This window comes from Nipponia nippon, unplaced genomic scaffold (assembly GCF_047370975.1).
Source record: "Nipponia nippon isolate SJK-2023a ecotype South Korea unplaced genomic scaffold, ASM4737097v1 scaffold_4, whole genome shotgun sequence".
NCBI classification, from domain to species: Eukaryota; Metazoa; Chordata; class Aves; order Pelecaniformes; family Threskiornithidae; genus Nipponia; species Nipponia nippon.
The window spans coordinates 19,262,099-19,277,271 of record NW_028262358.1 but is presented as its reverse complement, the minus strand read 5'-3'; the positions used below and the strand labels follow the sequence as shown (position 1 = coordinate 19,277,271).

Genomic DNA, 15,173 nt, shown 5'->3' with positions numbered 1-15,173 from the left:
TTCTCAGCTTGTTTAGCCCATCTCTCTCTATATGAGCTGGCTTCTTAGCCCAGAGGGACTTTCTAATGCCCATGTGTACCATTTCATCTCTGGCTAAATATGAGACTTCATCCTGCTCCTAACATGATTTGTATTATTAAGTCATTAGCATTAACTAGAATTAGGTTTAGGGGACCTTTACGGATGCAGAATGTGAAAAGAATCGCAGGTAGTTCTGAGCATTACTTTATTTCCACTTTACAAAACACCCCCCTGCAATAGCTGTAATTTCTTCCTATTTATATTTAATTATTTCCCCATCCTCACTCTGAAGTAAAGTAGCCACACATAGAACAACAGTTGCAATTGCAATGCCTTTTTAAGCTAGGATGTTATGGAAATCTCAGACCAGAACAAAGATTCCCCCCCCCTTCCCCCCCACCCCCCTGGCAAAAGTATTCTGAGAGACCCTCAGATACTACCCAGCTCTCTATCTGTATTTTAAAATGGATAATTAAATAGAAACTTTGTAATGAACAGATTTTATACAGTTCAGGCTTTATCAGATAATTGTTACCAACCTGCTGTCAGTCCAGTCTTACACTGATCCTTAAGAGTCACTGCTGTAACAGACCCCTTTGCTCTTACAGTTAGCCCTTTGCTTCTCCCAGGGGGCTAGAAATGGCTGATTTTTAACATGCAACAAACAAGAAAGAATTAAAATCTCTCCTCCTGTTCCCAGATCTCTCTCAAACACCAGCAAAAGAGAATCCGAGATCTTACGAATGAAAAAGCCCTGTTTAATTCTCCTCTCGCCCACTGCTCCGCTATTCTCAATGAGGATTTATACCTGAAGGCTTAAAAAGTCTCTTAAATAATTTCTGATTCTTTTTTTTTTTTTTAATGTGAACAACCAACCTACTTTGTAGTACAAAATACTAAACCTCAGCGTCTGTGTCCTTCACCACACAATAAACAATCAGTTACAGGTAAGAGTATGAGCATCCTGGATGCACGTAAGCAATGGAGGCTCCCCGGACAATATGCAAAGGAACTAACGGGCTAAGGAAGAAGTTACTGCTGTGTTCTGAGAAACAGAGGGAAGGCAAGTGCAGCACCATGCAAACGTCTGCACTGAGGGCAGTCCACTGGAGTTGCAAGGGAGGTCTTTTGTACTTGATAAACCTACAATGGTTCATTTTGCAAAGAGAACAATTCTGTTCAATGCTAAGGCGATTAACCTCCTTAATAGTGAGCAGACAACATACAGGCATCAGGGGAATGAGGGAACGGGTGGGTGTGTGAAAAAGACTCATTTATTTTAATAGCGTATTCTAATGATGATTCTTTTTCATGACCTCAGTTTGCAAAGTCCATGTAATTCCTCGTAGAAAGTTTCTCCACAAAGCAAATCTTTCATTGTTCTTTGTTCTAAAAATAAAAGAAGCACATGCCAGAGACCCTGGCATTTTGCACCAAAACCCCTGGAAGTGATATGCACATGATGCAGAAAGGGGATTCAAAGAAAAATAAACAGCGGTTATTAGCGGTAGTTATAAAGCAGCAAAACGCAGCAAGTTAAAAACAAAGGAAAAAATACCCACGAAACCTGAGCTTGCTTTACTTAAGAGACAAAAACCCCTCATTTAGAGCAACAATTCAAATCCTAGCTGGAAAATTCATTCTCACTGCTGAACCAAATGGAGAAAGGTGAGAGAAGAGGAAAAAAACCAGCAGCAGAGAAGCTGCTTGCTGAGCAAAGTTAATCACTGTGAAATAGGGTGAAAGACCCAAATTAGTTCAGTGCATCCCATTCCCAGCCAGAGAACGGAGCTGCTGTGGAGCTGTGGGTTACGTACGGGCAATCGCTGCTACGCTCGCGGCTCCGCGGTGTTCCCGAGCCTCAGCTCTCGCACCCACGCTAACTGCTCCCACGCTGCCTTCTCAGGCAGCAGGGCAAGAACGTACATATAAGGTCTAACTAAACAGTTACAACACCCATAGGAAATGGTTTGCTTATGTTTCTCTGTCCGTCATGCTGCTTGTTGCGTTTTGGGTTTTTTGTTTTTAAGCAGTGTTCTGTTCGTTACATTATAAACCTGAGCTTTTGATTCTTCCATGAAATAGTACGACAGACTCTAAAAGCCTGCTTTAACGGGTCATTTTTCAAGTCCTGTATGGATTCCAGGCTGTTTTGGTTCCAATATCCCATCTGTACCTGGGACCACGTACTCCTCAGAGGGAGTGCTACCCTTCTTACACTAAATTCTCCAAACACAAAGAGGGGATGGACAGACATGAAACCAAACCACACCGCCTTGCTCTCCATACAGCTTACAGCATCTCTACCCTCAAGCCACAAAGGAGACAAACGCTTTTCTTCATACAAGACTAAACCTCTAGCGCTCTAAGGAGCTAACAGGTACAAGATCTCAACACTCCACGTTGCCCACTTCACTTTTTTTCTCCAATTTATTTATGCTAGTAGACTGCCACATTAGGATGAAGGACGCTCCTAAAGCAAAAAATTAAGAGTCTAAAACACTGGGGTCATTCCTTACTGATCCCAGGGAGACTACTCACATGAGAAAGGAAAGGTAGAGGGTGGGTCACAGTCCAGTGATACATCACTGCATATTAAACATAGAACATTTTATAGTACAGCTCGATTTAAAAAAAAACCTGTTAAAACTAGAATGGAAATACAGCTTCGGTGACCCTGTAATGACCCTCTAAGAGAGAAACAAATTTCAATTTGGCTTAACAATATTTTTCTTTTGCATTTCAATAGAGCATTCCTCTTGTGTATTTGCATCTCTCCTCCTACCAGAAAAGCCAGGATGGATGCAGACCTGTCGTCACAGGGCACGCTTTCCAAAATGCTGCAGCTTCATTTCTGAATATTAATGGTTGTGACAACTGGGACTTCACAACAGTGGCACACCACCACGCACGTGACCAGTCAAAGCTTAGCTGTGCAAATTCATTTTGGAGCCATACGGAAGAGATTAATTTTCCTCCTGCGTTTTTAAATTCTCTCTAGTGTTGTATGCAGGTATGTATCCAAAAACCTTCCCAGTGATAGGGATCTAGAACAGCAACCAAAAGGCACTCGGAGCAGTCTGGCGGTGAAGCTTTGCCATGCGTGTCTGAAGGGTGTCCAAAAGCCACAGAAACCAACAGCGGTGTTTCCATTACAGCAGTGGGCATGGCTCAGACCCATACGAACCCTCAGCAACCAACCACCATCACATACATCTACCTCACAGATTCTTCCTGATTTATCTGCGAACCTGTCCCAAGCAGAACTGCAGGCTACAGCACGGTACACAATTACAATGCACGGCAGGGACTTGTGTGCCTGTTTTAGTATGGCTTGTATTTCTATAGGACCTAGCAACCCCCATGGAGTCAGACCAGGATGCACAATACAAGAAAAAAGAAAAGTCCACTTCCATCCCCCCAGTTTACATTCCAACTGGAAGGATATCTACAGAACAGTATCTTACCTCAGCCTCTGCTTTAAACTACCAGGATTAAGAGGATCTACATCAGCAAGTTGCCATTATCTTTAATTTTTGATATGTTGCACGTTTTCTAACTTCACTTATTTACTTTAACCTAGAAACTGTCTGAGGCACAACCTGTCTTTCTCTCTCTCTCTCAATCTATGTACAGTACTGTGTAAAAATTCTTGCACTCCACATGATTTCACCATAAACAAACAGTTCGAAAGTTTGGTCCAACACAGAGAGATCCAGAACCTTTTCCTAATGCAACCTGATACACAGCATCCTGCCACTGACTGCTGGAGGATGAACACTGTGGAACATAATTCAAAATTCCCACATCCTTCCTGGTGATTAAAAATGCTATTCTCACAGCAAAACATTCAGCCCAGTTGTTATACACTTCTTTTTATTTTTTAAAGCCATGAAGTATCTCTTTCTTGGCACATCAGAGCCGTGGAAAGACCACAGCTGATAGCAGAAAATAAATCAGCTGGGACAGAAGAAAGTTAAGGGGTGAAGGAAACCGCTTACAAGGGTTTTTCTCCCATGTTAATAGCCAGGCAAAAGGAAAACCACACAGAGTTAGTAGAGTGAACACCTGATTCAGCCGTTCATACCCTCAGAGTCATAAAGTCTGGAGTACCGAGGACAGAGCGTGGAGGCGGGGAAAATGCAGGGTTTATGGAATCGTAAGAGAGGAATTTTTCGGCTGAATTAACAGTCATGTGGTAGATGTGCTCAAAGTTGCTCGGAGAGGAGATCAGACGGGAGTGATGATGAGGGTATTGATAAGGGGAACGCTGCTATCAAAGACAACAGAGAGAGAAAGCAATGAAGGATGGTTGTACAGGTTACATCGGCAACAGCGGTCTGCAAGAGCAGTCAAACACCGAAGGACAGCCAGACAGCAACCCTGCTCGCCCGTCAACACACAGGTTCTTACATTGTCACCCCCAGTCCTCTGAGCACCTTCCTTACACGGTGTCATACGGGCCTGCCGCCCTTGCTGTTGCTAAAACATTAAAAACAAATAAAACTTTTAACTCATTGGGAATCGATTCTAATATTTATTATTATTTGATATTTCAAAGAGCACCACAGTTGTAAAAGGTGCTTTACAGACAGTTGAGAAGCATCAGTTCCCTGCCTTGAGGAGCTTACAATCTAAAATAGACGTAACACAAACAAAGGAAGGTGAACACAGGTGAGATGGTGTGGGGAGAAGAAAAGATGAGAATACACAACAGTTAAAAGATCGTAAGAGATTTCCTTCTGTTATTCATGCATTTTAGCGATTCCATTAAAATAAAGTATCACCCGTACAACAAACACAGAGTATTTCTAACGGGAGGGAACAGTGTTTCGACAGGATAGGGACACAGGTTGGGTGGGAAGGTGAACTGGTTAGTGTCAGACAACTGGTACAATTTACTCTGCTGTAAATAGACAAGGCCTATGTCCTTCTGCACACTCACTGAATCCTCACAGCGCTTCAGTGATGAAGAGACTTTGCACTGCCGTCTCTGCGCTGCAGAAGACTAGGCCCTTAGCAGATAAGGTGCAAAAGTATTGGGAAATTCAAATGTTTTTAATAGGTCAACTGAGCAATGTGCTCCTGAAGTGTGACGTAAAGAAAGAGAGGGGAGAAATAATCCTGCAAATTGAACAGAAACAATTTCTAACTCATCTCTACAGAATGTGCTGACACACGTGCTCTTGTAATTTAAAGTCATCTAAATGCAGATTTAATGGAAGAGTGTTTCAAGGCTCGGTCTCCCTCCCTGTGCCATCTGTACATGTTCAGCAGGTCAGCCTGCGAGGGGATGGTTTGCCCAACAGCCACCAGCAAATCAGAAAGGCTTTTCTAATTTCTAACTTCTAATTTTCTCTTCCCCTTGTCCAACTGATTTCATCACCTTAAAACAAACAGATCTGAGTAACATTAGAAATGTTAGGACTTAAAAAAATAAAATATGGTAAAAATACAGCTTACCCCTCCGCTAAACCTAAGGCACTACTTTTTGTATGTGGAACGTATTAAAGTCTGGAAGAACATTAAGTCACATCCCAATATATATTATCAAACATTATTGTTACTGTTCTCTTCATTTCAGCTGGTAAAATCCAACTTTTTTTTTTTTTTTTAAACACATGGTTATTATGAGGCTTTGCATGTTAACCAAAACATCAATTACCACATTATGGCATATAAGACATAATATACATTAAATTGTTATTAGTAAGTTTAGCAGCATCTAAATATCAGTACAAGAAGCCACCATTCCACAAATGGTCCAGGAAAGCAGACTTTGCTGAGTTATCTGCTCACAACAGAGAACTGGCAGCAAAGCCAGCTACGTTCCTAAAAGCCAATAAGGGAGAAAAGGGAGTGTCTAAAATCACAAGCTAAAAAGCAGAGGGTAGGCCAGGTGCAGACCATGAAAATATTTAGCCAGCATTCATGAATGTGAGAAAGCCACGATACGGCAACATTTTTAAAATGATCCTCCATGGAACTTTCTCCATGGACTCCACCATTACATGCATGCATGGGGTTCCCACTTTCTTTAAAGAATACCAAATATGGATAAGTATTCATTTACTCTAAAAGTTTCTCATTTGAAACAAGCAAAGCTTCACACATCTAGAATGGAAGTAAAATGGCTCATGTATCATGAGGTCAAACTGAAGCATAATGTTCAAATATAATGGCAGTCAAGACTAGCTTTTGAATGTAAAATACTTAGGCATGCAGAATATGAAAGCAAAATCAATCCTGTACATCTGATGTACACAGAGAGGTGGTCTGTGCTGCAGTAAGTGCAGTTCCAGATTTCAGATCTTCACTACAAAGGAGCATCCACGATAAAGTGGCTTCAAGGGACAAGAGGGCAGAAGGGAGGCCAGACTGTGCGGCCAGTTAATTGGTGACAGGCTGCTAGGGAAGAAAAACATGTAAATAAATAAGTTTGGGGATATACTAACAGGAACGATTCTAAATTGTACAAAACAAGACAATGACCGAGATCTAGTATCCACATCAATAAAATACAAATATGTACTGATAATAATAACAGCAAACAAGAACTTCTGGTTTCTGTTGTGTTGTAGTCCGCAAACTTGCTTGTCAAAGCCAGACCCCTGAATAACTGCTCGCCATGAAAAAAAGAAGGATGCAAATTTACAATTGCCTGATGACCTCTAATATTTTCTCTCTTAAGTCTGATCTCATTCTGAGCCTTGAGCATGTTCGTTTCTGCCCAAATACAGGGCTATACTGAAATCAAGGGTGTTCGTTCATGGAGAGATTGTGGGACTAGGCTAAGAGACTGCAATTTGCCATAAACGTATCTCACTGTTCATGTCACATGTCTGTTGCACACCAAGACCTTGGAAACAACGCAGAGAGAGAGCATCTTTCTCCCCTGTGTGGCTGCATCAGCAAGGGCAATCACATGCAGATGGGTATGTTGCACATATGTACAACATATCAAATAGCCTGAGAGAGTTTAAAATGTTCCATTTATCCAATTTTCATTTTGTACATTTACAATACAAATTAAACTCTCTAAAGTTGGTCTTTTAAAAGACATCATTAAGAACAGCAGTGGGCAGAGAGCAAGCAGACTCCCGTTGGCTCTGCATCCGCCAGGCAGTTATGCCACGGGTTAAGGCAGCGCAAGCGTATGTCCCCTCCTGCCCACCGACATATGGCAGCCCAGCTACCCAAGGGCCATCGCTACCAGTTCTAATTCTGTGCTTCACTCAGTTTTTGGCATTTCTCCTGAAAAAGGCAGCAGAGGCAGGTTAGTGGGACTGCAGAGAAGGGTTTTGATTGGATTCACATTGCATATATGAAGTGAGTATGTATATATTCATAAATAAATATACATACATACATATATATAAAAATTGTCATTTGCTTTATAAAGTTCATCCATGGATGCTAGATAAAAGCTAGGCTGAGCGGGCTATTTAGTTTGTGACAATCTCATCCAACACAGAGATTAAAATATCTATTCTCTATTAAAACCTATTTATTGCTAAGGCCCCCTCTGCCTACACAGCACTATACTGACTTCAGTGAAAGCTCATGCTGGATGAACAAATTTGTAGCAGTAGATCCAGCCAAATTTGAAATTGCTCAAATAAGTCAGAAGAAACTGAAAAGGTCCACTCCATTCTTTCATACGCTTTCTGCATTCCAGTATCTCATAAAAAAAGAAGATATATCACCTAACATAGTTGGATGAAGAGAATTTGAGAAAACTATTAGCCTTGCACTACTTGATCCCCCTAGTGGTAACCCTCTTTAAAGGCAAAAATGTATTTTATCATCCACTTTCATGAACAGAAACAGGCATTCGCGAAGTAAAATGCTGCAATCTTTCCCACGGTTCTTGAAAAATAAATACTTTTTCTTCTGAAACATACTAATCTATTTAAAAATACAAAGAAGATGTTCCAGCTGCTAAGAAGCACAAAAAGAAAAATCTATTCACCTTTTTGGAACAAGGTATGAATCTAGCAAAATAATTCTATGTCCTTGTAAAGAAACTGCCATACAGATGAACTGTACACAGGGCTGGATGAGCGTTCTTTACCTTGTGTACTGATTCTCCAGGAAACGTCCTCTATTTCCATCCTCTCTTTTAATTCTGAATTTATCTTTCAAATAAAACACTAGATTCAATACATAATATCATATGCACGCACAACTCCTTTTCGCCTATTTTTATGCCTGAGACACAAATCAGGTAGTTTGGAACAGACTAAATGAAAACTTAGTCCAGCCAAAAACCTTACAGGAAGCTGTTGGAAAAGAAAAAGCTGCCTGGACCAAAGTAGCTCTTGATAGAACATTTATTTCCTAATCTCAAGTTACACTTTCAAATTCACACACTTTTAAGTCCCGTGGTTGACGCGATTCTATACCCGTTAAGTTAGGAATACAAATACAGTATGATATTGCAAGGAACCGCTGGAAAAATACATGTCAAATTTGCTTTATTTGCAGTGACATCTCCCAGCGTTAAGACTGATACCTACTTGCAAAAAGGAGTTTTTAATAGTAACTTTAAAAAGAAGCTGCAGCAGTGGAACAAGTGCAGAAATCAATTCTATACTGTACGTATTTTCTAATGTCTTCTCATTACTTTTAAGTGTGGAAAGTGACTCATGAATTTCTTTAAACATCATATTGATTGGTACCAGTTCTACCTTCAAATATGACCTTTGAGCTAATACAAGGCTTGCGTAATTAGAATGAATTCAAAACTAAAAGCCATTTAAAGATGACATAGCTGAAGAAATATTAATCCATGTAAGTCTATGTAAAAGTCCATGTAATCCCCTTCTATAGATAAAATCATTCCTCATTTTACACTTGCCAGATTTTGGCCCCGATTAAGAATCCTTGCAGCTTTTGATTCCCATGAACTTTCAGCTACTGATGGTGTGAAATGGGATGTCTTTTGCCCTACCTGTAGCAGCAGCAGATTATTTTCTCTGCTTGAGAAGAGCCAGAAATATTTTAAAGAACCCACCAGAAATGGAAAAGTGAAAAAAGCTTCTGATCTACATCCTGCCCTGAAGCAAATTATCATTCTTTGTTTAACATTAGACATAATGTATACTCACATCCAGGTAAGATAAATACAAGGGAAGCTGGCAGGTAATGTTTGTCATGTGTTTTCTAGAAGCGGCTCCTTCATTATTTATTTATAAACATACACACACACACTGTTGGTTTTTGCTCAATTGCACTGAATATAGGTTATTGACAGGTTTCTCGGAGTGTCTCTAGTATGAGATTTAAAGTAAATTCTTTCCTTTCCTTGCATATTCTCATCTAAGGAAAACACAGTGCCAGAAGGGCTCCTGTACAATGTGCAGACTTTATAGTGAAGCGTAATATGAAAGGACCATTTGCTGCAAAAGTGAGGTAAAATGAGCATCTGGTGACCAGAGGTTATGCTCCTAAGCTCTTAAACTAGTGCAACTGCATGGCACATTATTTTCCAGTCATTGTTTTGTTTCCTTTGGGCTTTTCAGCATCTGAAAATCCCAATTTCAGCACCTACTTCCTGCTTTCTGCACAAAATCCAAGTAATAACGATGATCATTTTAGACAGCGCTTCTGTACTAATGTCTTACAGTGGTACTCATATCGTCTGTTTGATGTCGTATCATCTGATCTTTCTTACAGTCCTAATTAGCATCTTCTGAATCACATCCGTGCCATCGTGGATGAGTTTAGAAAACAATACAGAACACACAAACAGGATGCTCAAAGTAACTTGAAGCAAGCAGTATGATACTCTCCTATGAACAAAGTATTAATTGGTCTTTAGCTCATTAAAAATTTCAGTAACTTCCAGGTGAGTATTTCCTACATAAGGTTTTGTGGAAAAGAGCATGTGTGTGTGCTATTACATGTTTTCTTCTTCCATTTTTCAACTTAAAAGGTTAGTTTTTATGCAAGAAGTTCTGTTTCACAGTTAATTTGGAGAGAAAATGAAAAATAGCATCTTTGGCATGGGAAGAAATTTGGGCACTACACACTGTTGAACTGCTACAGTTCCACTGGCTGCGGAAAAGAGGCTGTAAAGAGATGGCCTAAGTTGGAGCTAAAGATGGGAGAAGAAAGAAATTGAATTACAGTTCACGGAGGAAGGAATTTCTCTTTCCATTCCCACAAAGAACACAGGCCCAAATCCTCTTAATTTTGTACCTTCATATGGGTCATAAAAATGATCAACACTGAGAGGCCAACCTGACTTAAAACCCAGGAGGCATCAGCCGCCACTCCTTCTCCCCTCGACATTTGAGAGTCATCCTCTTTGTTTAAATTTTATCACATACAGCAGAGCATGTTCAGTCCATTTCCCTAGTTACACTGCTCCTGATATGAAATACATCAACACTCTGAATATACATTTAAAATTGTACTTGTCTTTCACTTATTTGCAGCCTCTGTTGCAGTCAGTCACTCACATGTACTTCCGTACTTACCATTGGAAGGTCTTTGAGAATCTGTATACCATCTCCTGGACCCATATGTGCTATGTGGTTAAAATTAGTTGGGTTAGAAATTAATTTATTTCTCATTTCTGGATCACGTAGCATCTCCCTGGAAGAGAAAATACTTTCTTTAGGTATTTTGTTGCAGGTGAGGATGGACATCTATAAAACATGTACAGCTCTGATTATCAGCTACTTTTAAATGGAAATCAGCTATTTAACCATGTTAACTGCGATAAACCCTTGCTATCAGCACTGGCAAGCTTCCAGCTTGAAGACAGGACAAGGGGCCAGAAGAGACAAAGGGGCTAACAGCCCGCGCTCAGTAGTTACTAACATTCAAAGAATATACAATCACTATGAGCTGATAAAAAGCTCTGTAAGATGAGTAAAAGCAGAACTCGTTTGTGATGTATTACAAAGTGGAGATGAAAATGAAGTACAAAATATGAAAATAGAATTAAAATAATGCTGCAGTACCTTTCTCAGTCTGTGGTCAGAATTAAAACCTCTTCAAAATGTCAAGGATGCATTTCAGAACTCAGAATAAATAAAATTTTAAAAGACCAAACCGCAATCAGCTCAGAAAAGGCAAGGACAAGAACTGGAATTTTATCTCTACTGTACACAGCTGTTACTTTTCTTAGAGCCAAAGAGAAAGGAAAGCTGGGAGCCAACCATCGGTGGAAGACGTTGAAAGTTAGACAACTGAAATACTCAGTTCTTGGAGCGTAGCTTAACACAGTAGCAGGTCATCTTTCGTAAGTGGTCAGTAACATCCTCTGTGAACACTGTGAGTAGTGCAGCCCTATTTTTATTGCCATTGAGGAAAGTATTTGTGACCTCTTAAAGCCTTCTATTACAAACGCATCCTGAAGTCCTATGCCCTCTGAAGAGGTGAGTTTGCTGAGATTTATAGAATGTTTATGTAGTTAAATCTATAAATCAAAAAAGCAGATGCCTTGGAATACTGCTGAGAGTAGAATTGCCTTCAGAAAGAAAAGCAGAACCAGAGTCTGAAAGTAATTAATCCATATGCAGAGTTAGCAATGTAATCTCCTTTTGCGAAGTGTTTATTACAGATCTTTATATATACAGTATATGTGCACATCTATGTACCTATATACAGTATGTGGAGACATGCATTCCAAATTACAGCTGATTCACATAATTAATTTAAATTAATCAATACTCATGTATCCAGTGCATATCCATATCCAAACTGGTATTAACACAAATTAAACATCAAGAATTAACGCGGTAGTGAAGAGACAAACACCTGAATGGGCACTCCAGAGAGCAACAAATGAAGTATTACATTGGCATCACTCACTGTCCTTCAGGGCCTACAGGCGTGTACAGAAGACAAGTACGTGTTGAATACCGACCTCCTCTGCTGCATCCTCTCCTCCTCTGGTACTCTGAATGAATAGCGGCGCTTGTTGTTGATGTTTCGAACCATTTGCTTCCGGCTGTTATCTGATGTCTCAGGAACTACCAGTTCATCACCCTCTGAAATCAACAGAAATATGATGATCCAGTGGGACAATTCATTAGGTATTCACGGAATTTGAATTCAAAGACATTTTCTCCCTCTGCTCTTGCTAGTGCTGGACACCACCCATTTCCCATCAAACCTGAAAAAATGCTCCTTAGTTTATGGGTTTTCTTGGTCACTGCCTACTCTGTTATATAGTAACAGACTTAATCCTTCTTCACACACAGGCTGCCACAACTGTGTTCTCAAAATACCACTGATTAATTCTTTCAAACAAAACATTTAGGTGGGCAGGAATGGATCTCAGTCCTCTATCTCAAACTTGCTTTGGCAGTTCTCACTGAAAATCACTAGAACAGCCTTGTTCTGCCAATTGTCTGGAAACTCAGTGCAAGATTCTTTTTCATTCATCCCCTACTCCTTTTGAGATGTTTGAACACTGATGTGTTTTAGTGCAACTGTGGGAAAAGGGAAGATTTTTCCACATGTGTACGTTTGGCCAAGGCATCTTTATTAAAGACATGAAATGTATAGCAGTGATAATCATACAATAGGAGCGTTACTTTGCATGAACGCTGCAACTGCTCTGTCTTGTTTTATATATATGGAGACTAAAGTAACATTTAACAAGCTTGAACATACCCAACACCTACTGCTCACTGCCAAGACAGTTTTTGTATGGCACTGAAATCTCTTCTTGCCTTAAGATCAGCTGGAGATTTCATGAAGTCTGGGATCTACTAGATGTAGCTTCAGGAAAAAAACTTGCAGACTTTTAAAGAGATACACCTGGAGGATACTTTACTGTTTGGCAACCTTTTCTGAAAGACAGTGAGAAGTGTACAGGAGCAAAAGATCAGCCTTACTCACTTCTGATCCTATGCTCTCCAGTTTTTTTTTCCCTCTTCTGCTCTACTTTTAATGTTCAATCTTTATGAGACTTGAAAATTCTTTATACATAACTTCCACCATATTGCTCCTCTCTACCACTGTCACTCCTTTTGTTCTAATTTGCTAGCAATTTAAATAAACGCTGAAACACCGCCAACAGCAGTATGTGTTTCTAGAGTGTTTATTTCCACTATTTTCAGAATAGCTGTTAAAAAATTATAGCTTTTGATTGTTAAAACAAAGCACATCCACTCTCCATCTAAGAGGTTAAACAAAAGGTTAAGGAAATTATTCAGGACCATGCTTATGAAATGGGCTCTGAAAAGAAAAAAAAGGTCAAAAAGACTTATAACAAAAATAGAATTCTGAAGTTAAAACTCTGGCACACAATCATTTGTGGCCCTAAAACCAAGTTATGAATACATAATACTATATTACTTTCTGATCCTTGGGAAAGGTTTGTTTAGGTTAGGTATAGTATTTTAATCTAGTACAGCCAAGATCACTATTAAAGTCTTTAATTGTGCAGGCATTTTTAGATAGCATTCTGGCAGGTGATCCCAGATTTGGAGGGAGCATCTTGTCATTCTATTTTCTATTTCCAATCTTCATGGAAGTCTTCACTGAATATTCAAAAGGGGAAAAAAAAGTTCAGAGTAGCTGCCTAGCAGACACCATTGCAATCACCATGGAATTTACAAGCTTTGGCTTTCTCCCAAATTAACAAGCACATATATGTTTGAGAGATCACTTTCTACAATGCACAGATCCAGGCCAAAGAAAAATGCTCTTTCTAAACAAAAATTTGCATGATGAAAATTGGCTTCTCTTTACTTACCCGCCATTTTGTTTTTGAAATATATTAATCTAACTGTCTCCAGGCCTAAAAGGTTTAGTGATCCTTCTGTATTCAAGGGTCGTACCTGAAACAAGGAAAATCAGTCCTTATAACAGTAATAACTCACATTTATATACTACATCTTATTCTGAAAGCTCCAAGGTGCATTATAAACTCCGTAAAAGGAGCGCTGTTATAAAGCCAACCAGGGAGCAGAACAGCGTAGCTGGCCAGAGGAAAGCCTGCTCCACAGAAGTAGTACAGGCTGGAGGGAGCCACGTCTCCTAACTCCAGTAACACATGCCTGCTCTCAAGAATAGCTATTGTGAGTTATTAAAGCCACGAAGCAGAGTTAAAACAAATTTTAGATTCTAAAACTTCTGTTTGGAGAACGAGTACAGAGGGATTTGCCTAAAATTCCGCTTAAAGACATAGGCTTAACACACCATTCCTCTCAGCATTTAAATAAATAGTTCTGTTAGAAGTCTACTTCATATAACAATTCAATTTTGTCTATTAGATGCACAAAGCAATAAGCTGTGCTTTTACTTTGTGTTGGTATCACATCACAATTATGCTTTGCAACTTGATACGAGTATATACAGATTGCTAAAACCACTGGTATTTGTGATTTCCAACTTCAAAATGAAAGAAGCATTCCACTCTCCGAGTCTGCAAATTGTGTTAGAAACAAACTCTGCATTAATAAATTGCCATTTTTGAGTCTCCTAGATGCAGTAATTCTTGTTTGTTGAAAGTAGCTTCATTCATTAAATGGGAAGTCTTGAGCCAAATATTAATCAAAGTACTAAATCACATTCTGCTGTGTAGGAACAAAATGCTCCAACTGCTTAATAACTCAAAGTTTGGACATTAGAAAGAGTAGAGGAAATTTCCTCTAAAAGGCCATATTCTTCTTCTCTCCTTAAGATGGTTAATAGCTGAGCACCCTGATCTTTGCATTATTTATCCTCACAGTATTGCCGTAATATCCTTGTCTGCGTCTGACATGTGGGAAACTGATATGCAGAGAGACTGGATGACTAACACAAGACCACAAGGACAATTTCTTGTAGTTCTAGGTCCTTGGAATACCAGTTAAAGGAATTATGTTGACACTAATACAAAGCTGAAGTCACGCTAAACTATGGGAAAACCACCACTTTTCTTTTTTCTTTCCAAATACAGCTGGGCAAACAACTCCTAAATGCCAAGGAAGTGTCAGTTTTCAAAAACTTCTTCCTTTTGATAAGTGATCCAACCTGACATCACCATGGTGTTTTAATATTTGTACTGATTGAACCAAAATGTTCTAACCCTATCTGTCTACAATGTCCTCAAGCAGCAGAAGACAGATTTTTGAAGGCCCGTTTAATTATCCACCTGTTTAACATCCACCATCTTCTGGCAATAACATAGATGCAACCAGTCC

The 15,173-nt window shown here is 39.5% G+C and overlaps 1 protein-coding gene across 5 annotated transcripts in view; it reads right to left on the bottom strand.

The window, feature by feature from the left end:
• CDC42BPA (CDC42 binding protein kinase alpha) overlaps positions 1 to 15,173 on the bottom strand; it is a 188,669-nt gene that overhangs the window by 4,979 nt on the left and 168,517 nt on the right. For 2 of the 5 annotated variants that reach the window (XM_087774755.1, XM_087774759.1), the window contains 3 exons: positions 13,742 to 13,826; positions 11,903 to 12,026; positions 10,506 to 10,623 (listed from right to left, as the gene is read on the bottom strand). In XM_087774755.1, the coding sequence (XP_087630881.1) occupies positions 10,506 to 10,623; positions 11,903 to 12,026; positions 13,742 to 13,826 (327 nt within the window). Of the gene's footprint in view, positions 1 to 4,108; positions 4,295 to 4,434; positions 4,504 to 4,598; positions 6,430 to 10,505; positions 10,624 to 11,902; positions 12,027 to 13,741; positions 13,827 to 15,173 lie in introns of those variants that run through there. The other 3 variants (XM_087774754.1, XM_087774757.1, XM_087774758.1) reach the window with 3 other exon arrangements.